General features: G+C 39.2%; 1 protein-coding gene across 7 annotated transcripts in view; it reads right to left on the bottom strand.

Moving 5' to 3' along the window:
- Window positions 1–26,211, bottom strand: part of ACACA (acetyl-CoA carboxylase alpha) — a 266,475-nt gene that overhangs the window by 96,792 nt on the left and 143,472 nt on the right. For 6 of the 7 annotated variants that reach the window (XM_059908197.1, XM_059908199.1, XM_059908200.1 and 3 more), the window contains 6 exons: window positions 15,408–15,431; window positions 12,641–12,784; window positions 11,767–11,863; window positions 10,754–10,861; window positions 5,997–6,053; window positions 5,706–5,750 (listed from right to left, as the gene is read on the bottom strand). In XM_059908197.1, coding sequence (XP_059764180.1) covers window positions 5,706–5,750; window positions 5,997–6,053; window positions 10,754–10,861; window positions 11,767–11,863; window positions 12,641–12,784; window positions 15,408–15,431 — 475 coding nt within the window. The remainder of the gene's footprint in view (window positions 1–5,705; window positions 5,751–5,996; window positions 6,054–10,753; window positions 10,862–11,766; window positions 11,864–12,640; window positions 12,785–15,407; window positions 15,432–26,211) is intronic. The other variant, XM_059908198.1, reaches the window with a different exon arrangement.

The raw sequence follows: 26,211 nt of genomic DNA on the forward strand, positions 1-26,211 counted from the left end.
CTTATTGGTACAAGACAGAGAGACCAGGACTAGCTGCCTAAATACCCCTCAATGAACTTAAGGAACCATGAAGGAAACATGAACTGAAAGCCTTGTAGGTGGCAGGCGCTCTCATGTGTTGACCGCCGAATGCTCTCAACAACCTCTTAGGAAAGTATTGTGACCCCCAAAGGTGAACTTGGGTCTCTAATGCCAGAGCCTGTACCCTTTCATCTCTACCTCTTAAGTGTAGGGTGTTACCTATCTATTCTTTTTTTCCGTTCCCCCAGCTGTGCCACACGGCTTGCAGAACGTTAGTTCCCTGACCAGGGAACGTTAGTTCCCTGACCAGGGATGGAACCCGAGCCCCCTGCAGTGGAAGTGCGGAGTCCTCACTACTGGACCGCCAGGGAAGTCTCTCTATTCTTATTTTAATCCAAATTCCTTATTTAGAGGACTTCTCTTTCATGAGACAAAAGACAAAAACCCCAGAAATTAAAACTTTAAAGAAAAAAAAACAGAGCAAAACTCGTAGCTCTTGAGTTGATGGAGAACTTCTTGAATACTTTCCACAGGTCTTAGGCTTCACCTTAACTAAAGCTTGCACAGTTAATAAATCTTTTTACATTTTCCTTGGCATTTTAACTGTAAAACGGCATTTAATAGGCTTCTAGGAGCTTGTTTAGCAAGGCCGGGAAACCACTTGTCCAGGCTTGGGTCTTTAAAAGCCCTTTGAAAGTGGATTTACACAGCACTGATCTTTTACTGATGACGTTTTGTCCTAAATAATTCTCTAATTCCCCCTGAACGATAATGAAGAGCATGGGGATGACTTCAAGGTTAAGCAGGAAGACGTTGAGCTGAGTTGTCAGTAGATTTCATGCTCAGGGCTTTATATAGTCTCTGTTTTGGTTTTATTCTCAAGAGGTAGGCTTCCAGAGCATTAGCTAAAAAGTAACACAAGTCAAAAAAGGAAGGGTAACAAAGTCCTCCCATGAAATTTTCTGAAAGAAAAGTCAAGAAAAGTAATGATACAATCTTTCAATCACACACTCCTCTATTCCTCCATAACTTTAGTTAATTAGTTAACTAAAATAGTTACTTAGTATACCATTTACTCAAGTGTGTATAGTGGTAGGAACAAAATGCTTTTCCTTCAAAAACATAACAAAAGTAAGCAAGAAACATTTTATTTACTACTAATGCAATTAAGAAAATGTGTAGTAACTGAAAGGCACAAAAAGCAAACAAGTGAATGGAAATAAATATCTTTACTACAAATAATGAAAAAGACTGACGAATTCTTGGCAGAGGTGGGCAAAGACTACCAATCAGAAAAATCACTTTCATTAAGGTTAGCTAAGAAAAGGTGTTATGAGGACTTCCCTGGTGGCGCAGTGGTTAAGAATCCGCCTGCCAATGCAGGGGACACGGGTTCACCAGAACTACTGAGCCCACGTGCCGCAACTACTGAAGCCCGCGCACCTAGAGCCCGTGCTCCGCAACAAGAGAAGCCCCTGCTCGCCACAACTAGAGAAAGCCCCGTGCAGCAACGAAGACCCAACGCAGCCACAAAAAAAAAAAAGGTGTTATGAGATGACATGAACAAACGTTCTTAAACTTTTGAATAAATTTTTAGCTCCACAGTAAAGTCCTCAATTTAAGCATGAAGCATTCAGAACAGAAGATGGCAAGAACTTCCATGTAACGGGAAACCAGGATTAATGAACAATTCTTCAAGAGATAGGGAAGTCTGAGGACTTTTATAGAAAGTCACTTTTTTTTGGCACTCAAAAATCACAGAAATACAGAAAACACAGAAAAGAAGAAATCCAAAAGTCTGATTCTGTAGTTTTAATAAATTCCTTCATCCTACCACATCCTCATGCGGCCAATTTTTCCACTAACAGCATTCATGCTTATTCCATCACTAATGTAATTGCTTTCCAGGCATTCTACTAGTGTTATAGGCAAATATCATAATTGAATGTACACAAAGAAAAACGCTCTTAGTGTGCTGGTACCAAAAAACAAAAGAATGCAACATTTCTCAGAAAGAAATTATACCCCTGCTGTGTTCTAATCAGCCAACCATCATCAGGACAATCAAAATAATTTGCCTAAATTAGCCAATCAAGACACCCTGCAAATCAGAGAATGTGAAAACCTGCAACAGAAAACATCATAGCTGATTATGATACTAATAATCGTGTTAAAAACCTAATGAGATGAAGAAATTGGAAGCTTGCTGGTGCAATTCTCTTTTACCTCAACACACTGAGAACTAATTATATAGACTGTAATTAAAACAAAATCTCAAACCAAACCTTCTGAAAAACAAATAGTTGATCCACTAGCAAACAGAACTACCATTTTTTCCCCAGCTTTATTGAGATATAATTGACATATCAATTATTTTTAAAGAAATGAACTACTAACCATGATAACTGTTTTCGATAGCGGGCTCTTCCTTCAGGCGCAAATGATCCAAAACATTTAAAGTGGGAGTCACTCGCATAAAATCAGTAAAACTGCAATTATCTCCTAGGTGATTTACAGCAGAATTTTTTAAAATTTCATTAAATCGTACAAACAAGAAACAAAAGGAAACTTACAGATGAAAAAGTGATTTGGAATCTCATCACGTTGTTTAGACCTAATGCTTTGTTTAGGCGGCAAAGGATAAGAAATCCGAGAAACATGCATTTTAGTATCCTTAACAAAACTTTGCTGGAAACAATATGGAAAGCTTCATAAAGTAATACTTATATTCCAATTAAACACCTTCTGCTGCACTTTTTGGAATTCTAGATCTGAAACGTGAGTGAAACAGATAGAGACAATACTCATAAAACTAGAGAACTGCAGCTTATATAGCTGCAGAAATTCAAAGAGCCTGTTCTTTTGCTTTCAAGGCTTCAATTTTCTTTTTTTAATATGAAGAAGATATTTACAAGGCTAGACTTGTTTTTCCTCAAACTTTCTGTTTAAAAAATCAATGTTAAGCAATTATGCAAGTCCCATTATGGGTACTTGATTTAATTAGACGGTTATGGAAAGAGACTCATCACCAAGCCTCCTTAATGCTGGTGACTACTGCCCGCTCAGAACAGTCTCCACGTAGAACCAAGAGGCTTAGGCAGCAGCAGACATTCAGCCGAACAGCTCTTTGGGGACTGTGGTGATTAAACAACGAAGTTTTGGAAATAATTCCAGCCTTCGCTGGCATGTGAATAAACACCTAACAATAAACACACTCTCTAGGAACCCCCATGCGGTCTGGCCCTCTTTTGCCTTGTTCTGGTTCTGAAGCAGTTTGAGAGACGATGATTACGTAACAGCACGGCTGCCTCCTTCCACACCAGCCAATGTTGTTCTTGAACCAAACTTGGTAACCTTCCTCCTCTCCTTGCCCCTTCCTGCGCACATTCCCTCTTCTACTCGAGAATATAGGGATTTCGCAGTGTAGAACAGGGGAGGCTGCATACATCACAGCGGATTACCAAGAAGACAGAGAGGTCAAGGGATTCATCTCTAACACTCCCAGAAAGCTTCCACTTTTTCACACTATACTAACTATGGGGCAAGCACACATTAGACGACGTGACAGAGGCTAAGCGTCCTTCAAGCTACCACCAACAGAGGAACTCAGAGCAGCACCATGACAGTGAGCCCCAGATTTGCACAACTCCTGCCAAGGCTTCCTGGATATTGCAGATCCTGGCCAGAGTTCAGTAATAGTTGCCCTTGCTCCCTGCGTAACCGCTAATCATTTCTCAGGGGCCTAACATAAAAACACCCTAACTCCTCTGCCATCCAATTCTTCAGAGCAAATCCAGTCCATACCTAAAACCTTAATGTTCTCTACGTCCTAAAACAACCTTTCCTACACTTATGACAAATCAAGTCACTTGATAATTTAACTGATTTCCCATTTGATGCCACTACAAATAGAAACTGTACAATAAGTCCCAAAAAGACCCCCTGCTGGGCTCATTTCCTAGCAGATTTTGCTTAGACATGTCCCTATTCAACTTAAATCCAGAAATATTAAGAGAGCAGGGGGAAAAAATGTTTTAAATCTATAGATGTATTCTAGGACAGGATATAGATTCACAGATAGAAAGTATCAAAAAAAAAAAAAAACAAGGTCCATGAGAATTAAGCACTTTGGCTTTAAAAAATTTTTAGTGGAGAGTTTTAATTTATCATAGAATGCTTATTATAAAAAACCAGTTCATGTGCTATAGACATGAAGACTCTGTCTGAACCATTACGAAAAAGGAAAACAATTTTACAAATTCAGTATTATTCCCCAGAATAATGTATTATTCCAAAGGCAGTTACAAAAGAAAAAAATCACATTAACACTAAAGAACCTAGCCCAATACTCTTCCCAGATCCAGCATGTCTACCTGAGTTCTGATCAGCATCTACCAGCTATAGTATGTATTCATGGGCTCTCATACTCTATCCCCAAGTATCAATTTTATTCTCTAAGCTCCTTATTTTTCTTCCTAAAGCCCCAGGGTTCTCTTTAAGCTCCTCATACTTCTCCACTGCCTCCAGTTTCCTATGTACAGTTATTGATTGATATATATCTGCACTCTGCTTGATTTCCTGACATCAATAACACAGGGGCGTTGTTGTGGAGTCCACAACATTTCCTAAAGCGTTTTAGAAAATCCTAGCTCTTTAGCCTGCAGGCTAGGCTCTCTTGTTTCTCTATAGACTAGACCAACAGGGTGAACCGTGAGAAGGAAAACAAAATGTCAAGTGCTAGAGACCTAATAAACAAAAGGGCAATAAAAGCAATCACACACAGGTCCTTGAGTTTAGGAAGTCCTTTCCAGCATCCCAAATGTTATCTTCATTATTGCCATTGAGCAGGGCTTGAAAACTAACTTAATCATCTTAATTGCGAAAAACAAAACAAAATAAAATTCTCATCAGAAATATTAAGACTTCTTAATATCCTTTGGAATCTTACTTCACCACATTAGGATCAATTTTTAAAGAAATATTGTGACTCCAATCAGCCATTTTAGAGAATGACATCTTGACTGCAAACTGGATTTTTGACCCCACTGCTATAATCATATTGCGTATGATCATACACATATACACCACAGTTCAGATGCCAGGCTATTAACTTAGTTCTCTTTATTAAAATTTTTCAATAAAAATTTTAAACTCACAAATATTAGTAGTTAATTCAGTTAAATGGGAGAAGAAGCAACTTAATTTTTATTTATTTCCTCCTCCTAGAATTAATGTAAGATGAAAACACCAACTTGGGCTCTGTTAATAAGGCATTTTAAAATAATAAATGATTGTTCTTCAGAATTGACAGTTCTCAGTAACAGAACTTGAATCCATCTTTGGTAGAAGCCAAGACCCCAAGTACGATTGGCAGTTCTTGATTACTGATTAGCTGTGTGCACAGAAGAAATTACTAGTTAGCTCCTGCTTCTACCTTATTCATCTGGATAAATGCATGTGCTCATTCTTAACTATTTCTCAGACATATACTGAGAATTCATTATAGGGTAAAAAAGGAGGGGAAAAAAAAAACCTTTAGTTTGAATACACTATAGAAGAACTGAATATTCATTATAATACTTTTTCAAAGAAGAGGGACCAAACATCAGACCAGCCCTTCTAAATAATCAGCAGGTAACAGATAAAACAGTAAGTAATCTTTCACCACTGTTGCTCTTACTTACATGAAATCTCTGATCCACCTCATAGTTGACCTGTTTTCTGAAATCCTTTCAAATAAAAGACAGAAAGGAAGGAAAAACAGAAGAAGAGGTCAATTATTAATAAAATTAAAAACCAATTGAGTAAAAGGTGATGACTTTAAGGCTTTTTCTTGATTAAATTTATACCAAAACAGTTATTTCTTTGCATAAATTCTACAAGTAAGCATATGATTATAATTCCATTTTTCACTTTTAAAGTTCTAGCAGCAGCATAAGAAATATTAAAGAGATGCATAATTCACATGCCAATACCTTTTGTGCAACCAGGAAAGTAAGGCGCCGGATCCCATGCTCAACCAGGGTAGCTTTCTACAAACAAACATGCAAAAACAGAAGCTAGATGAGATCTCCATTCATCCTAAATTTTAGCCCATTCAGTCCTCAGAAGGCTGTGATTGCACTAAGCACTGTTTTGGATATCTATGTCTTGACTCAGTATCTTCAAATTTGCAAATAAACAAATCTCAACCTGGCTCCTGGGAATAAGACTTACAGAATAGGTTTTAAATATTGACCTGGACAAAACTGAAAGAGAACTCTGTGGAGGAGAAAAGGTCACATGAGGCCAACTAAATTCTCTAAGGACTGATACATATCAAGGTAGACCTTAACACAATTTCTGCTTATAGAAATTACACTGGTGGGCGTGTATTTAAATGTGAAGATCAATACTGATATAGAAGCTAAACGAAATCAGGTAGAGGAAAAAGAAGAAATTCCATAAAATGGAAAATTCAGGTCCTAAACTGTTATTTAGACTATAGACATCACCTACCATCTGATACAGCATTCCCAGAATTCGACCTAACAAATCCTAACCTTTTCAGCTCTAAAACATTTCCCCCCTACTTTATATGAAGGTATTTTTAAAAAGATTCTCTTTAAAAGTTGTTAAAAACAATGTCTAACAGGCTTTTAAATTTAGTGATTATTCATACTTCCGCTTGGTACAGGCAAGCAGTATATTAGAAGAGACCAGCAGTTTCAAGACAGCCCCTTACGTGAGTCTTTGGCCTTTGGCTCTAAGCCTTCCTCTATCCTGTACTGCTCTCTCATCTCAAAAGGCAGAGACAAAGAAACAGATTAATGAACTAAGTAAAAGACATGCTCTTAAAGGTCCCTAATAAAGAGGGGCTACATGGCAGCAAGTAGAAAAGCAATCCCACCCATTGAATGACCTGAAAACATACATGAATAACACAAATAGAAAAAATATGTGGACTTTCACAACCTACACCCAGACTTTAATTGGATCACGTTCTTTAACCGAGAGATATATCCATAAGCCAATTCTTAACTTTCTTGATATTATATAGTTTTTAAATCCAAATTGGCTACCCCTCATAAACAAGCACATCCCTGGGCCATTTCCTCTTATTTTTCCATTTTTACTATGGCGTTGCTTAGTAACAAAATTAACAGGATAAGCAAAAGAAAACTGGAAAAAATTAATTTCCTAATAATAAATTCCCAGGTCAAATATAAATAAATTTTGGTTTAACTACATTTAAAAATGATTGGGGGACTTCCCTGGTGGCACAGTGGTTGAGAATCCGCCTGCCAATGCAGGGGACACGGGTTCGATCCCTGATCCGAGAAGATCCCACATGCCGCGGAGCAACTAAGCCCATGCGCCACAACTACTGAACCTACACTCTAGAGCCCGCGAGCCACAACTACTGAGCCCATGTGCCACAACTACTGAAGCCTGTGCGCCTAGAGCCTGTGCTCTGCAACAAGAGAAGCCATCGCAATGAGAAGCCGGCGCACTGCAACAAAGAGTAGCCCCCGCTCACCACAACTAGAGAAAGCCTGCGTGCAGCAACGAAGACCCAATGCAGCCAAAAATAAATAAATTAATTAAAAAAAAAAAAAGATTGGTACTGGTATCATACCCATTAGGGTAAATAACCAAGTATTTGTAGTATAAGAAAAGAAAGGGAGGAAGGGAGGAAGGGAGGAAGGGAGGAAGGGAGGAAAGGAGGAAGGAAGGAAGGGAGGAAGGAAGGAAAGAAGGAAGGAAGGGAGGAAGGGAGGGGAGAGGGAGGGAGGAAGAAAGAGGTGGGGTGGGCCGGTTGGTGGTTCTCTGACTCTCAGTGTGCCAAGGAACAGAAACATTTCTTCTGACACCAAGAAAGAATTCCACTACAGCCAAGTCCTTCAAAGACAAGCATCAATAGCTATGTTCTGGCAAGGGAAGAAAATAACTTTAATAATTCCATAATTTAAAATCAAAATTGTTATTGCTTTAAAAATTCCACAAGTGGCTGACAATAACAGCAGAGCAACAGGATTCTGATTACATTGTAATAATGCGGGTCTCACAGCAAGTCCACAGCTATTACCCAGCGATTAGGCGTCAGCACCTGGAGAAACTCCATTTACACTGGCTGCTTCAATCTCCTCCACAAGTCATTTACAAATATATGATCCTAATTTCTATGAGAGAAAAAAAGACATGCTGGGACTAGAAGATTATTTGGACAATTTGGATCAACCTATTTGATAGTTTAATGTGTGCTTTAAAAAAAAAAAAAACTTTTTCTAAAGTGCTAGGAGCATGATCATGAAGTGAAAAACAAAACTAGTTATCACTTCAGCTTTTTTAAAAATTGCTTTTGCTTCCTTTTCTTTCTTATATTTTTTTCAAAACAAGTAGGTGAAAATGCCTAATATGCCTGGGTAAGCACGGCACGTGATGCACTAAATAGCTTCTTCAAGCTTGGAATGTTGGCACAGTCTACCCTTTCCCTACTGAACAGCCACAGGCAAAGACTCTGGGTTTCTCTGTGCCTCAGTTTACAAGTCCAGTAAAGGAAAAAGGTAATTTCTTATCATCAATTAATGTTACAAATATACATAGTGAAAATGAAGAAACTGCCTCTTTAAATCAATGTGTGATGATATACGTCACTTAGAACTGAGGGTAATAAAAAGCCTAAAGTTGAGGTCAAAACAATCAAATGTGGGCAATTAGTGCCTCAAAACCTGGGAAGAAACTCTCATAGATTATTCCATCAAGCAACAGCATTAGTAGCCATGCACAACATTAGGACTCTTCCAAGTAAGGTCATCTTGGTCACTGGTCTCAGGTTAACTTTATGTGGTCATGCATGAGTCAAGGGCAAGAGGGAAGTTAGATTTCTCTTCTAAGGAAAAATTCCGAGGCGTGACTCCTACTTTTACTTCTCTGGAAGGACCTTTCCTCACCACAATCCCACAGTCAGTTCATGTGCTGTGACAGCATCATGGGGAAAATGCTATGACACACGTTAAGCATAAAATTACCATCTTTTCCTGGGTATCAACCATTAGCGTTATATGATGTGAATGCCTATGGCACTAATTGTTTATACTGCTAAATTAAATTTTTAAAAATCTATTGAGTTCTTTATGACAAGCACTACGGACTAGGTGCTTTCCATTCAAAGAACACACATAGGTCTTATCATTAAGGGCAGCTGAGGAAGGGTACTTTGGCAACTATCATATATCGTAATGAAATATAACTGTAGATGATCATTTTGAACATTAGACTCTAAGCATCTTCAGGGCTAGGAATGTATTATTTACTAAAGCACCTAGATCTGTGCCCCCTAGAGCTGGCATCAAAGCCTTAAATTCTAGTTTTTGCTCTATCATCTACCAGCTGGTGATTAAAGGGCCTTAATCTCTCGAGCTTGAGCTTTTTCCCACATGTACAATTGAAATAATTCCTGACTAATCTAACTGCATGGGATTGTGGTAAGGTGCAAATAAAAAAATTTATACAGACAGTCTTTAAAAATAAAAAGTATTATTATTGTTAATCAATTTATGCTGACCAATTAGAAATTCAAGGGAGAAAAATACATTTTAGTTAGGGCTACGCAGAGAAGTCCTCATAGAAGAGGGAAATTTTGAGACAGTTCTTAAAACAAGCAGGATTTAGAAAGAAGGGGGGGGGGGCGGAGAGAAGGGAAGGAGGGAGGGAAGAAAGAATGAAAGAGGAAAACATTCCAGAAAAGGGGCAGTAGAAGAGATCAAGCAAACAAGGTAGATGAGATAAAGACTTAGGTCTTTTCATGGAACAGCAAAGGCTAGATTGTTAGCCTTCATTAATAGGCTGATGTCCAATATAAAGGTAAGGAGGTATTCTGAAGGCAAGAGAGAGTCACTGTTGAGTGGGAGAATAACTTGGTAAGGGGGCACTTTAGACATTTAATTCTGTGGTAGTGAGCAGAATGGAAACTATCTGGAGGGGAAGAGTGAGGGTCACAAGCAAACCTGTCGTGGTGTCGCGGGTATAAGGTGAGGAAGGGTCTAAACTAGAAAGATGGCAGTGGGAATTTAAAAACTGAAAAGAGGGGGGAGGGAAGAAAGGAAGGAAGGAAAGGTGGGTAGGGAAGGAGGGGTAGAATAATGGAACAGCAAACAAAAGGAAGAAGTCAATGATTTCTGCATGATTGGGGGCAAAGGGTTTGGTTACTTGGTTTTTTTGTTTTTGTTTAGCTTTTTCATAGGGGAGAGGGGGAACCAGAAGAGGTGAAGGAAAATGACAGGAATTTACATTTAAACTATATGGAGTTTGATGTCAACACAAGATATCCAAGTGACATAAAATTGCAAGGAGGATGGAAGTATAACTGATATTTTCAAGGCTGGGATGGAAGGACTCAGAGGGGGCCTGAGGGGAGTTTGGGCCTAGACATGCAGAGTTAAGTCACCAAGGGGAATTCAGCAGGTGACTGGAAGTTCCAGACTGGAGCTCTGGAAAAGATTCAGGAATACAACTTCCCTTCCTTAAAACATTTTAAACATTTGAGGTCTAAATTTCTTGACATAAAAAAATATATGCATTTTATACTTTTGAATCACTTCGGAATTTTACCCCTACAAGCAGAACTATGTGAAAGACATAGCCGTTATCAGTGATAGGCCTTATATGTAGCAACTGATAAAAGGATGGATATGACACACAGCGAGAAGGAAAGTGGCCATCACCAGTTTCCATCCAATTGAGGACTTACATTTTGCTGGGTAAACTCTCGGAACATAGCTGCTAGCCTGTCATCCTCGATATCACAGTCAGTTTTGATAGCCACATTCAGAATGTGAATTGGTTCATCCCTGGGGATCTGTAACCCAAGAACACAAGGCAAGGAAATTAGGAGGCTGGCTAATACAGAGATGGAGAGAAGTTATAGTACTTGGTAGGATACCTGAAAAACAGATATGGCCCACAGGACATCTTCTGCTGGTATGAATAAGCAAAATGAAACCACTGCCCAACACCCACAATGGAGATTAAATAAAGACACCTAACTTTGAAAAAATAAGGCAGCAAAGGCATTAGCTAAAGGCGGCCCCAAATCTTGGCTTGATATGAACTTGAAGACCACTATGTCTCAACTTTTTCACCAACAGAATGGGAATGAAACCATTTGCAATATCTCTTCACAGAATGTAAAGGAAAATGAGTGAAAGAAGCCATCTGAACATATTCCCATATAACATATTTCTAAACAGTGGAAGTATCAAACCATGGGAAAATAACCTGGTAGGGAAAAAACAGGACGCGTTTGCAGAGAAATGAAAAGAAGGGAAAGAAGCGTTTAATAAAAGGACAAAATTTTAAACAAAATGTCTATTTTTTCTACTATCTGAAGTCCACAATTCCTTGAAGACTACGAAAGCACTGCTCTGCAAATATACAAGCCATTACTGAGTAAGAATTAAAGCAATCAAAGCTCAAGTCTTTGAAACAACATTCAGAGACCTAGAGGCAGCTGCAATGGATATATAGACGGCCTCATTCTACGCTATGGAGTCCATGATTAATGCAGTGGTTTTTATTTTTAGGTTAGAATTTATATTCCACCTGTTTCTAAAAATACTTTGATGAGGCATATAAAATTAAATAATATCAAGTAGGGTAAAAAGATGAATTCTTCCCTACAATGTTCTACAATCAGAAAGAGAGTATATAGTACAAATCCTGTATCTGAAGGAGCAAAGCAGTCTCCCAAAGGGGACACTATACCTTGTCTTCATCATATAGAGATGTGTGACCTGCCTCAGGGAACGTGGGGCTTTGGGGTGGGGAATCACAGAAGCAGCCCATCACTTCATCAAAGATCCTGAAAAATACCAAAGAAACACCCACGATGAAAACCCAAGTGGCAGAAAATCTAAGTGGCAGGAAACTAACGCTGCCATTGCCAGCTCTGTCTAAAACAATAATCTATCCTACCCTGCACTCAATTGTCAACTGAATAGAATCACCAGTGGCTAGAGGTGACATGCAAAATTTCACCAAGTGGCAGAAATTAGGAGGATGGATTGTTTAAACTTGAATAAACCATATATATTTTTTCTTTTTAAAAAAGAATGATCTGAAGCTTTTTGGTTTTGTTTCTTTCATATGTAAGATATGAGCAGTGCTGCTGTCATCATCGGTCTTAAAGTAACAGAGAGAGCCTGGGACTCGAGCAGTGAGAGACCAATGTCATTACCCCTCCCCCTAGGGTAATGCATCAGTATACATCAACAGATAGATGCTGAATGCATTTAATCAAAAGATGTATCGTCTCTGGTGGGGCTCACTCTAGTGCTGTGTTTAATTCCTCCTGACATTTCACTCATCACAGAGCAGACAGTTTCTTGTGTTAGTTACTAAGGAAAAGATGGTTTTTGTTTGTTTCTTTTTTTCTGACCAGGCTCATATAACAAGTAGAGGCTTGTAGAGTCTGCACAGAGGTGGAAAGGGAAGGACCTAAACCTCTCCCAGAGCATATACCGCAAGGGCTACATCTCCTTAGCTGGCCCGTGGCTAATCAGGGGACCTCTATTCATTTGGCAGAAATCTGAGACGCCCAAGGCTCCCCTCGTATAGACACAGTTCCATGGTGCCTTACCTGACAAAATCTTCAAAAGTCCGAAAAGAGACCATTCCGCCCATCCGCTGACACGGTGGAGTGAATGAGTTGTCCAGCAGCACGTCGCTGACACTAGCTACATGAGTCATGCCATAGTGGTTGAGGTTGGAGGAGAAGGACATTCTAAATGGTAAATCAATCAAGTGCATTAGACAAGGAGAGTAGGAACAAGGGCTGGGAGAGTCACAACAGGGAAAAGGAGCTGGGAGGAAACTGAAGTAGGGTCAGGTTGCAGAGCAGGTTTGGTTTTTTACCCACTATAGATAAGGCTGTCTTGCTAGATTCACATTAACCCTTCCATTGGAATTTCCCCTCACACAAACAATATTTTTTACCAACCCCCCCCCAAATTTCTCCACATAAAAATCTAAGGACTGTCAGGAATATCATGGTGGTTTTAATACCATGACATCATGACATGTCTAACGAATGAAGAGCACATAGGGGTTAAAAACCATCCTGCATCTTCCCCTTCCTTAAAACATCCCCTCTTTTAAAAGGATGTAAACAAGCCAAGTGAGTTGTAACTAGGCAACACTTAAGGCATTTTTCTCTAGGAATTGTAATAGATTAAGTATTCACAGATAGATATATGCATGTCAACAACAACTCTACATCATTTGGAATGGTTTAGTAAATCATTATAAAAAACACAACTCATCAGAGAGAAACAAGTAACAATCTGTAAAAGGAACTTTACTGAGGTATCTATTTTTTCCTTGAATGGGCTGATGGGGAGCGCAGTTATGAGGATTACAGCTTCTCCCTTTTTGAAAGAGAGACAGTTTTGCAAAATTTCCTTTTTTATATTTAAACACATTTCCATACCAAAGTAAACATATCTTCATTGAAAGCCCTTAATGAAACCCAGCAAGATACAAAAGGGCAGAGCATGGGTTTCAAAGTATGTGTAAGCATGACAAACAAGTGTAAATGGAAATGCTCAAAGAGAACTGATTTGTTCAATCTAAAAACGTAATGAATCTGGATATTCCTTGATGCACCTCACAGTATGTACTGAGAGATACTACTGTAAAGTGTTTGTGATGCCCAGTCAATCAGGACAGCCTGTTAGGAAGGACCAAACTAAAGGATGCCTGCAGGACTTGCCCGACATGTTACTGGCATACTGATCCGAAGCACGTTCAGAGCAAGGCAATGGCACTTGAACTTCGGGGAGCTGCTCAAAAATCTCCTTGAAGTGCACTGCCTGCAGTGTTGCAGGGGGGAAGAGAGCCAGCAAGGTGGGCTAGAGATCTGGGTACATGCCGTACTCTATTGCAAACTGTAATTATAAAAGGCAATGGAATTTTTTACACAATGGGAGTGCTGCTCACACAGACCATCAGAGACTGACACTCCCGGTTTTTATTCCTTTGGTAAATGATGACTATGAAAAAGTACTACCACTTTTGACAGTACCAGGGACTAGAAGGTAGAGTGGGAGAGGACACCATTGATACCATGAATGAAACCGACAAATGAAACACACATCAAGCAATGGTGCTCACTAGAAATGGGGATTCAGAGCTGTATGAACTCAGAAGTGCTATCAGCCTTTTCTAGGATCACCAAATATATTTAGTAAAGGAGCAAGTTTGTGAGGCATTGTATCTTTTCCTCCTGCCTGGCATTAGACAGGAAAGAGAATCCAGATAACCCTTAAAGGGAACCCCTCTGAAGACGCTAACAGTCTATGTTTGTGGCAGACATGGGGTTAAGAATCTTTTTCACTCAACTGAACCCCATCGGAAATACCCACATTTCAGTTTCCCCCACTGCTATGCTCTTGGACCAGGACAGCTAAAGGCAAGCAGGAGTGAAGCAAGCCCACTCTTCAAGAGCAGACGAGAGGACCAAACAAAACACTCCCTTTCCTCTCCCCATCCAAATTGGATGCCAAAAGCTATACACAGTTTTGATTACTTAATATTTAAAGGGAGAGGGACAAAATAAACATAAGCCTATAAATATTTCAACAAATAACTGATCATCTACAAAGACGTCAGCACCAGCGTGTTACGGCTTTAAGCACTTGGCGGATTCCAGTCAGAACTGCTATCCTCTCAAACTTGCATTGTGTTGCCTTGCTTGGCTCAGGAGCAGAAGGAACTCAAAATATTAAAATATCACTTGTGTTCTACTGGTCTGGAAACGTTGCACAGGGCTACACACATCAAAACTTCAGATACACTTTTCCAATGTAATCTCATTACAGGTCTGAAATAAAACTTGACTTTCATAGCATCATAACACTTTATAGAAAAATAGCTAACAAACTGATAAAACATGAGATCAGCTATTTCTGCGTGTGTGTTCCTCTAAAAGGAGAAGCAAATTAGAGAAACTATAAATTGAGAAACTGATGAACAATTTGCCAGGATAGGAGTAACCGTAAGGGTTTCTCCTCTGAAAGTCCCAAACAGAGAACTTAGCAAAATAAGATGTTTACAGCAAAGCTGAACATCGGGGCAGAGGATTCCCCTATTGTACACAGCTAGACGGGAGCTGTTCCATACTGAGGCTTTTCAAGCATTGCTTTTTGAATGGCTGAAGAAAAGCTGAAGACATGTTTTCCAAACAGAAAAAATAGTTTAGTATGTCCAAAGGGGAGCTCAGGACTCCCTAGCAGAAAGATAACATGTTAGCTTGTCAAATGTAGTGTTATTTTTTTCCCTAATTTTCCTAAAAGGTGCTTTTAATTGGAGAAAAAACAAAAAACAAAAAAAAACTAAATATACGGTACCTGTTTAGCGTGGGGATGTTCCCTCTGTAATTAAACAACCACAGTTAGTTATTGATAGGTTAGTGAAAGCCATAATAAAAGAATTGTCGGAGCAGATACAGACCAGTCGTGAGGAGCCCCAGTTTGGCAGCTCTGGCATTCGGCAGACATAATTAAGTGCTCATTACCCTTCAACCCCCCGGGTGCCTCCAAAGAGGCATGCCTCCTGACCTACCTCACCACAGCAGCTGTTGATGGAAAGGGTTAAAATGTATTTACCATGGAGTTTTTTTTATAGCTCTATTACAAAATAATAATTCAGAGGATAAACCACAGGCTCATGAAAATTAAAGCTGTATAATATGGTATATTATCTTAAGCTTCAACAAGAAATATAATTCTCGACAAAATTCCTAGAGAATCTTCTTAACTTGTTCCTATTTTACTAAAAATGCAATAAGGAGGTTCAGAGAAGTTGATTCCACAGCCTCTCCCACCTTAATTGATTTTCTAGGATGTGTGATGAACCTACAAACTCTCCTCTAGAGAAAAGAAGCCAGGCATCTGGGTTCCCAGTTCCCTTTTCTAACTCTCTTTAACCCTGTTCTTCCTCCTGTAGACTGACTGGGCTGGGATGGGGGTAGGAGGTGGTATAGGAAAGGAGTGTACTCTGTGCCATAGGAGCTTAAAGGAACTGAAAAGCATGCAGGAATGTGATGATTAATGATTCTATGACAAGAGTGGTATAGACTGTTAAAAATGAATTAATTAATATTTTTTAAGTGAAATGAATTTAGGGCAATAATGACTTTTAAAAATTGCTGTAAGCTTAAAATCTCTAGGCCTTCCATAAATAAAACCTTAACCCAAATTTGGCTAGCCCTAGAATTTCCTGAGAAAGAATATTTCCAAATCGTGAAAGAAAGACTAGGATAAGAATGGAAAGTGAAAAGCAAGTCTCCTGCATTCTCTTTGGTCTTTGACACCAATGCTTTATTTTCCCCCCTTTAATTTGACCTCAGTCATTTCCTCAACTGAAAAAAAAAAAAAAATCAAACCCTTATTTTCAATGTTAAAAGGGAAAAGTTATACTTACCACCCACAATTTAGGAGTCCTGTAAGGGGGTTGATGGGTTGATTATCCTAACCTTCTAACACTCTTTTATCAGCGTTTAATCATTGTTGGGGTTTTCTGGCACACAGGGGACTTAATGGGCAGAACATAGTGGGTGGTGCTGATGGTATGTGGAAGGAGGAGAGTGGGAGGAAAATGATGCACTTTCCATGGCAGTGAAAGGAGCAGAACAGACTGAGCCGGCCATATAAATAAAGAGCTGTGACATATCGCTGCACACAAACTGTATACCTCGTGTGATTTGTGAGTAGCAATGCTCTTTGCATCAAACCTGTATCCCAGAGCAAATTCATAAGGCAGCAAGAGCCACCTCCGAGTGCAAAAACCCGCACCTTTGCTGTTTGGAGTCTTTGAGCCTCTCATTCAGGGGAATGAGTTTCATTTTACAAGAGGTCCTTAGTTATAATGCACTTGGCCCTCATCAACAAACAAAAAGTACACACAGGTTCTAGAGCAGAAGCAGAAAACTAACAGTAAATGCTAATGAAAATATAGGAAAGTCTTCCTTTTAAGATATAAAAAGGAGTCTAAAGAAAAGGGCCACCTGCACAGTCTCTAAACTATAAGCCTCAGTTCAGAGAGAAGAACCCTACAACCAAAGCAATCTCAGGCGCCTTCCATCCAGGTTTCTCGAATTTAGAAACCAGTATAATCTCTCTCAACTGTTAACCAATTTTTTACACTAATAAAATGGTCTCACTGCTTCTGTGACTACTCTAATCCCTTAGGGAGTCTTCACAGGATGAGGGCCAAGTTTTCAGCAGAAAAAGGCCTGAATTGAAAAGAACACCACTAACAAAAAGCCAGCCTTTCTCCATCAGCAATCCTCAAGCTCTCACGGGAAGCCCCCTGCTGCTTTGTTATAGGAATCATGCACCATCTACACAGTATGGGATAAGAACAAAACTCCCAACATTTCCAGTTTTTAAAGGACTGGCCTCAAATCAATCACATAAGAGGTAAGTTTAGAGTCAGCTTATCCCCTTTGGTATCAATAGAATAAGATTCTGTGGGTCTGTCAGGGAGACGAGCAGAGAAGGAAGGTTAAACTCTCTACTACCAGGTAAATACTTAGCCATGTCCATAACAATCATCTATATATTTTGTAACTCTATACAGGGGCTATTTGATCAATTTAAGAAAATGACCGATGTGGCATACTGCACACTCTTGTGATACAGTAGAAAGCTAGCTCAGTGGTCTGCACAAAAATAACCAACTAACATAGAGGTTGTATGAGTCAAATATCCCACTTCTATAGCTAAAAATAAAATAAAATCTGCCACATTTCACTGCATACTCATCACACAAAAATAATCAAATTTCTCAATCTCTGATAAGGCAATCAATTGCATTTTCAAATACAAAAAAGGAGTATAAATTCATTTGTAAGACACCTGTTTAGGCTCTTCAGAGCACTTACGATGATGAATCTTCATTCACAATGTGGTGAAAAATATTACAATCATTTTCCTTCCAGTAGATTAGCTCCATTTTACAGATGTGGTAACTGAGAAACCAAAGGGGAAGCTTTCCAAGGACACTGCGAAATATGGTGTCATAAAACCAGAATCTAGACCTGGCATTTTCTCATCTCAGCTCCTGAGGCTAGCATTCCACATCAATATAGACTAAATTTTAAAAAGGACAAGAGAAATCCTTTGAATTCTGAGGTGCTCGGCATTAAGTCACCTCTGATTTTACTGACCTGCCTGTCTAGAATGGCTGGAGAGCCTGCTTCAATATGAAAGCGAAGTCAGAGTTGCTGCCTGCCGGCTGAACCCTCTTTATTTAAGGAACACCAACTTCTCTGGCAGTCACAAGTTCTCTGAGCCTTTTACCATCCCTTCCAGCTGAATTTCATTTTTCTTGATTCTAGCTGGCCCTACATAAATCTTTTATCATATAAAAATGCTCCTGATTCTTTTGCCTTCTAACTGGAAGGGAAAAAAAAGACCCTATATGAAAAAGATGGGGATGCATGCAAACAAGCAGTGGTTACATCAAGCTGTGACTGAGAGCCAGGATAGGGCAAATCTTTTGAAATCAGGCAGCAAAGCAGAATCAGAAGAGGTCGGCTGAATAACCCACTAGCAGTCACTAACAGCAGTACCATAGGAGAAAGAGCAATTTGACTGGCTGTGACCAGTGGTGGTCTCCTTGAGAGACTATGTTTCTGCAGGAGAATCCAAATCAAGAGCTGTAAAACACATCTGAACCATGTATTTCTATTGGCATCTCCCCCACCACCTCCTTGCAGTTCAGATGCCCGGACTCCACTGCAGAGCTTTCGTTTACAATAAAACGATCGTTGCTTCATTCATTTGCAGCCCCTTTAAAGCCCCTTCTTGGCTCTGCTGGAAGATTTTGCTCTTACTGAAACAAGTATGCCAAGAGAGCTACAACATATTACTATTGCCTGCTATATAATTAGCTACAAACCCACAGCACAAAACTACAGGGATTTACAGGTGCCCTAGATTCTTCTTTTCCTTCCCCCTGGAATCAGCTAGTCTTCCTTGACAAGAAGGGACCTTGGGCTACCCTAATGATATATTGAGAGTTTTAAACTCGACTCTCCAATCTTCCAAGGCTAGAGTGCCAAAATAACACAGCAGAGACCAGAAGCTGAGCCATGGATACAGGAAAGCACTTAAACCTGCTGAAATCTTCTCTTATGCCAGATGCTTGCATCTTATCAGCAGACTACCCTGCATAAAGGAAGCAAGCACTGTAGAGTTTTATTTATTTATAGGTGATTCTGGCCTGCTAACTACAACCAAGTGCTCCCACTGCTAAAAAAAATGCTGCAAGTTGGATGACTTTCGAGTGTCACAGAACGAGCCAAAGAAGGGTCTAATATCTGGGTGTCAAAGATGATCAGAATCCTCAAGAATGACAATGGGCTGCTGATTAGCCCCATAGAAGGCTTCTGATTTCTAAACTTCCTCACAACCTTCTTCATGAAAAGAAGGTCCAGAGGCCACCCACTGACAGCTAAACTCTGAAGGTGCCAAGCAGCCAAAACTCAGTCATGGCCAAAACATGTGCTATCAGGGGAGAACACGGCCGACCTCTTCTGGATGTGAGACAGGAGAAGAGGAAAATGCTTGAATTAAAACATTATAACACAGAGGGCCAAATTCACAAGGAGCAAATAGCAGAGAAAGTGCAGTGCAACTCAAATTAACTAAAGTATGGATTTCCATGTAAGAAATAGGTGGAAATAAACACCAATCCAAGTCTTCACCCATCATGTATGTACAGAAATATACATCAAAATGGACTTCCATCTTCTGCATCAATTGTGGTGCTTCTTATTTGCATCACAGATTAAAAGTTTAAAAAAATGAACTATGTTCACTAATATGTATTACTTACGAAAATCATTTGGAGTTTTAAATTTCATACTCCCAGAATGTCGTAATATGCACAGCCATATGCATAGCCACAGAGTTTATGGGATAATAGACTTTACATATGTTTGTATAAATATTTTAGAAGGTCAAATACATAGGCTGACTAAAGAACTTGTTTCCAGATTATTCTGAGTTACTTAATATGTCCAAAGCTAAGTAAAATCGTGAATGTCAAACGATTTGATGAATCGTCAAAAATACATTCAGGAAGAGGCTTTAGTGTAACAAGCTTTTCCATCACCAGCACCAGAGAGTGCTAAAACTAGGGTTTCAGAATGAGAAAAAAGACACACACACCTCGGGCTCTAAACCCTGAGCCTGCTGGAAGAAGACAGAGAAAAAGGAATGCTGAATGATAACAGTCTGAGCTCCAGGATTAATCCATGTAAAATACTGGTTGAACTCACTAAAGAGCTGGCCTGATGGAATCTTAGACAAAAGAATTAAGTCCTAAAAGTCTGAATAATAATAAAATGTTCTCTTAGTGCAGACCAGCTATCCTGACTACTCCTGCACCAAGAAAAAGACTGAAGAAACTCCCCCATTTCTCCTCTAAGGACAATTGCTAACTGGCTATCTTTAAAAAATGACAGCAAAAATCCCCTCCCCTCAAAAAAATTCACATGCAATAGGACATAGTCCTTATATGCTAAGAAGATAAAGAAGGAAAAAAAATCCACACATTTCCCATATATATAGGTGCTCCATATATAAATATATATATAGGTTTCCTACTATGCTTAAGTCAAGTGCAGCTGCTGTTCAAGTGAAAGGAATTTAAGAAGGGTATATCTAGGCCAGGAGCTTCCTTTAGTAAAGCTCTAATATCTGGATCCTCTGGTGAATAAGACCTAAGGACGCCAAATAAGTTGCAACTACAGTTCCCATAAAAAATTTGAAAGTCTTACATAGAAGGTCAGGAAGTAGATAACATACCTTGGCTGAAGCCTGCCTAGCAAGAAGGATGATGAGAAAGTCACAGAGGTAAGAAACTGTTTAGTCATCTGCTGCCTTTTTTTTTTTTTTTTTTAAATATTGTGAGGAGTATTAGAAAAAAACAGTCAAATTATACTGAAACACAGAGTAACTAAATGTCAAACAAAAGTTTCAGTCCACAAGATGAATAAGCACCAGAGATCTGCTGTACAACGTTGTACCTAAAATCAACAATAATATATTGTACACTTAAAAATTTAGGAGGGTAGATCTCATGTTAAGTGTTCTTTCCACAATAAAATTTAAAAAAAATTTTTAAGTATAAGAAAATGTCAAGCAATACAAAGTCCCACAATGAATTTAAACAAAAAGGTACCAAACATGTTGGCCACGTACTAATTGCCCAAATGTGCTAAAAAGGGGGTTTCTTCTCCCTTCTCAGAGGCTGCTCCACTTATTTGCAATGGCAGCTGCTTGTGTTTTGCCTGCTTCTCTAAAAATCAAAACGTGCAAATGGGACACGGTCTTCAATCCAAGTGGCATCTAAGGCATTTTCCTGAAAAAATACTCTGCTGTTGTCAGTTTGCAGACAAAGAGCCATGTTTCATCCCAACCCACGGGGGCTAAATCACTAGTCAAAAACAAACCACAGGAATAGAATTCCACTAGATGACCCCATACACAACAAGAGACTGTAGTCTTGCTTTGATAATACAGCTTAGAAAGATACTCCCAAGGACTTGCTGGACAAGTTTAGTCTACTTCAAATGAATGTCTGGGGACTTCCCTGGTGGTCCAGTGGTTAAGAATCCGCCTTCCGAATGGACTTGAGGACACGGGGAGGGGGAAGGGTAAGCTGGGATGAAGTGAGAGAGTGGCATGGACTTATAAATACTACCAAATGTAAAACAGATAGCTAGTGGGAAGCAGCCGCATAGCACAGGGAGATCAGCTCGGTGCTCTGTGACAACCTAGAGGGGTGGGATAGGGAGGGTGGGAGGGAGACGCAAGAGGGAGGAGATATGGGGATATATGTATATGTATAGCTGATTCACTTTGTTATAAAGCAGAAACTAACACATTGTAAAGCAATTATACTCCAATAAAGATGTTAAAAAAAAAAAAAAAAGAATAAATGTAGAAAAAGAAAAAAAAAAGGATCCGCCTTCCAATGCAGGGGACGCGGGTTTGATCCCTGATCGGGGAACTAAGATCCCACATGCTGCAGGACAACTAAGCCCGTGCGCTCTAGAGCCCATGCACCACAATTAGAGAGAAGCCCGTGCGCAGCAACGAAGAGATCGCACGCTGCAGCTAAGACCCGACACAGTCAAATAAATAAATAAATAAACATTAAAAAAAAAAAAAAAAAAAAAAGAATGTCTGGCTAGAAATGGGAAGACCAAGTACCAGGGAAGAAAATGCAAAAACTGGTTATAGAATGTATGTGTTTTCTCCCCCAAGAATTTTTGGTTTGTGAAGCCCAAATATAATATTGGGGAAATATAAAATTCTGTTTAGCATTAGATATGTAGAATATGTGTATTCATATGCCTGTTCTCTGTTCTCACTGAACAATTTTTAAAGCATGTGTAAAACACTGTAGTATATCTACAGTATCAGAAGTGGATGATTGCTGTAACTACTAAGAATAAGCAACATAAGAATAAAAGTTTGTAAAAAGAAAACAAAAATCTCTCCTAGGGATACTACCATTAACATAAAACAAAGAGGACTCAGTGTGACTGTCCTAATTAATTCTTGGTCTACAGTTGGTTGAGCTGTCTCTGTGGCTAGGAAGTGCTGGCAATATGGCTAGCCTGTATTGAGACATGCTGGAAGTAGAGAACACACTCTAAATTTCAAAGACTTTGTAAAAAGAATGGAAAATATCTGATTAATAACTTTTTATTACGTATTAAAATGGTATTTTGAGGGACTTCCCTGGCAGTCCAGTGGTTAGGACTCCATGCTTCCACTGCAGGGGGTGGGAGTTCAATCCCTGGTTGGGGAACTAAGATCCCACCTGCCATGCAGCGCGGCCAAAAACAAAAAAAAAAAGGTATTTTGGATACAATGGGTTAAATAAAATGTTATTAAAAGTAATTTTGTCTGTTTCCTATTAAATATGGTCATTAGAAAATTTTAAATTACATATGTGGCTTGCATTATATTTCTATGGGACAGTGCTGGTCTAGTAGTAGTGATTCTCAATTGTAGATGGTCAACAGAATTATCAGAGAAGCTTTTTCAAAAAGTGGTCCCCTGAAAAAAAAAAAAAGTGGTCCCCTGGACTCTGGTTCAAAATTAATCAGAATCTTAAGAGCCAGGAACCCATATGTGTATTTTTAAAATACTTTGCAGATAATTCTGAGAATCACTGATCTAGAGGTTAGTGGACATAACTGTGTCCTTGAGCCTTACAGGAACTGAGAGTGGAATAAACACTGGTAGACAGTCTCCTGTAATTTGTTTCTGTAGAATTAGAAACAATAATGCTTATGGCCTGCTTGTTCAAAACAGTAAGAACAGAAAAGAACAGAAGTACTGAGGTTAGAAAAAAAGTTGGAACTTGACTCAAAACTAGCTAAAATTAAGATATCTTAGAATTCTTCTGTAAGGGTTGCAGGCCTATGATATAATAAAGAATTTGGCCTTTGTCCCTGGTTCCTGGGAGAGAGACTCTAAATTCTTGGAATTTCTCAAGTAGTAGAAGTGCCTTCATTATTCATGAGCCCCTTGGATCACACCTGAGTTTATGCTAAGAGATAACTCAGGACAGGGGGTACTCACTAGGAAGACCAACCATGTGATTACAGGGTCAGCTGGACCTCTGGGGAGGGAAGACAAGCTGGAGAGTGAGTTTAATCATGTGGCCAATGAGTCAATGAATCGTGACATTGTAATGAATCCCTGATAGAAACTCTGGACACTGAAGCTCAATGGAACTTCTTGGTTGGTGAACACATTGATATGCCGGGAGGACGAGGTACCCTGATTCCACAGGGAAAGAACTCTGTGTTCAGGACCCACCCCCCTAGACCTTACTCTATGTATCTCTTCACTTGTCTGTCCTGATCAGTATCTTTTATTAAAAAAACTATGATCGTTAGTTAAGTATAGTGTTTTGCTGAGTTCTGTTAAGTTGTTCTAGTGAATTATTGAACCTGAAGGGGTCATGGGAACCCCCAAATTTGTAGCCGGTTGGTCAGAAGTGTGGGTGGTCTGGGAACCCAATTTGTGGCCACATCTGAAGTAGAGGCAGTTTTGTGAAGAACTGAGCCCTTAACTTGTGGCATCTGATCTAACTCCAGGTGGTTAAGTGTCAGAATTGAACTGCAGTACACCAACTGGTGTCAGGATAAGGTCATAACTCCAAATTGTAACAAAAACATTTATAAGAAAATATAAAATCTTACAAAACTAAATTCAAGTAGCAAATCTGTAGTAACTGAATAAGCCATGCTCTAAAATTAAACATAGCATTCTGTAATTAAATCTGATAATACATCTTCTATTCCTAAACTAACAAAAGGATTTTAGACCTAAAAAGCGTTAAAGCAACTTTAATGGTTTTCTGGGTTTCACAAAGATTATTTTCTCTTTCCTCCTTTATTTTCCCTATCTTCACCTTTACGTCTACATCAATAATAATAATAATCCAGCAGTTTATAATTCTGTATACACACAACCAAGAAAGACTTTAGAAAGATGACAGGATTACTGTTCTGTTCAGGTCTGGTCTTTATCCAGAGGAATGTGTACACCTCAGTTGTTGGGAGGGACAGGTATACAAGTTTTGAAACCATATCAGGAATAACCAAGGTTCAACACCCTTGAGATGGAAAGGTGAATAACATTTCTTAACAAACAGTTAAGAAGCATGTCTCTCATTTTCCAATTGACTTTCCCTCACCAAACTGGACACAGATCCCCAAATTTAAAAGTAGGACAGGGAGAGCAATTCAGAAAGGCAAGGGGAGCAATGAGGGAAGGAAGGAAATCACAAGCAGCTCTGTGGCCTGACTACAAATCACTGCCCCAAGGGATGAGGTAGTAGAAAGCAGGAAGAAAAGGAGAATGTTCCGAGAATTATAAAGAGCATTAAGTATAGCATGTAGTTCTCTACAATTATTCAAGGAACGCAGGAAAAAAAGGAAGCCTGAGTGCCGAGCCCACGTGTGCCATGAGTACCTCGCCGCTCACTGAAGGACAGCCATTCGTTTCTAGAAAATGAGATTCTGAAATCCATGGAGGCAAAAATGTACCGAGAGATGCTTGCTAAATCAAGGATATATGCTTTTCTCTGCCAGCCATAAGGTATTTTCGAGGTAGGGAAGTGAAAGGACCTTCTCAGACAAAGAAGACAAGTACTTTTTCTGAAGATGCTACTGCTCATCTGCTGACCTCTGCTGGATCAACAGTGGCATCCAGTGGCCGCAAGTCTCAGCACACACTTCTTTGTCTCTAGGTAGGAAGAGTTTCTATTGCTTTGGGTGAAGTGGCAATTTGGAACAAAACCATTTCTGTTGTCTATAACTAAGGATCCCCAAAGACATAGTACTTTGAAATAAAAAGTGAAGAACCAAAGGCCATAAAGCAGAAATGGAGGAGGGCAGCTTAAGATTGGCTGTGGTTATTTATATTTCCTGTGATATTACTGAAAAGAATGAAAATACGGGAGGAGATGAACATACGTGTGGGTGAAATTCCTAAGTTTTCACTGCCTCAGAAAACTTTAAAAATAAATGAGATTACAAGAGAGTATTTTTGTCTTAAAACCAAAGCAATACTTTGGTATTACTGTTGAACTGGAAACAAATTTACATATGTACGTTTGTATTTTTTTAAAGGGCTTAGGAAGGGAAAATTAGTGGAATTAACATGGCTTAAGTAATTTACTTGAATTTATGTTTGCTTTCTGAAGTGTGATTTTTAAAAACTGAGTTTCAACTGCTCACTTCATGTGTCTGTTTTTAGGGAGATAATGAAATTGACTCTGGTATAACCTTAACCTACAGCAAACATATAGAAAAGAAAAGCACTCCACCCAAAATATGCTTATATTCCATTGATTTAAACTGCTAAAAAAAAGTGATTTTCTGCCAAATTCCAGCAAGTAAAATGCCAGTAAATTCTTTCCAACTTAGAAAAGAAAGAACTATGCCTCCTCAGTGACAGAATACAAGTATCAATAAAAATGAACGGAGGGACTTCCCTGGTGGCGCAGTGGTTAAGAATCCGCTTGCCAGTGCAGGGGACACAGGTTCAATCCCTAGTCCGGGAAGATCCACATGCTGTGGAGCAACTAAGCCCGTGCACCACAACTACTGAG

This window comes from Balaenoptera ricei, chromosome 20, assembly GCF_028023285.1.
Source record: "Balaenoptera ricei isolate mBalRic1 chromosome 20, mBalRic1.hap2, whole genome shotgun sequence".
Classification (NCBI taxonomy): Eukaryota; Metazoa; Chordata; class Mammalia; order Artiodactyla; family Balaenopteridae; genus Balaenoptera; species Balaenoptera ricei.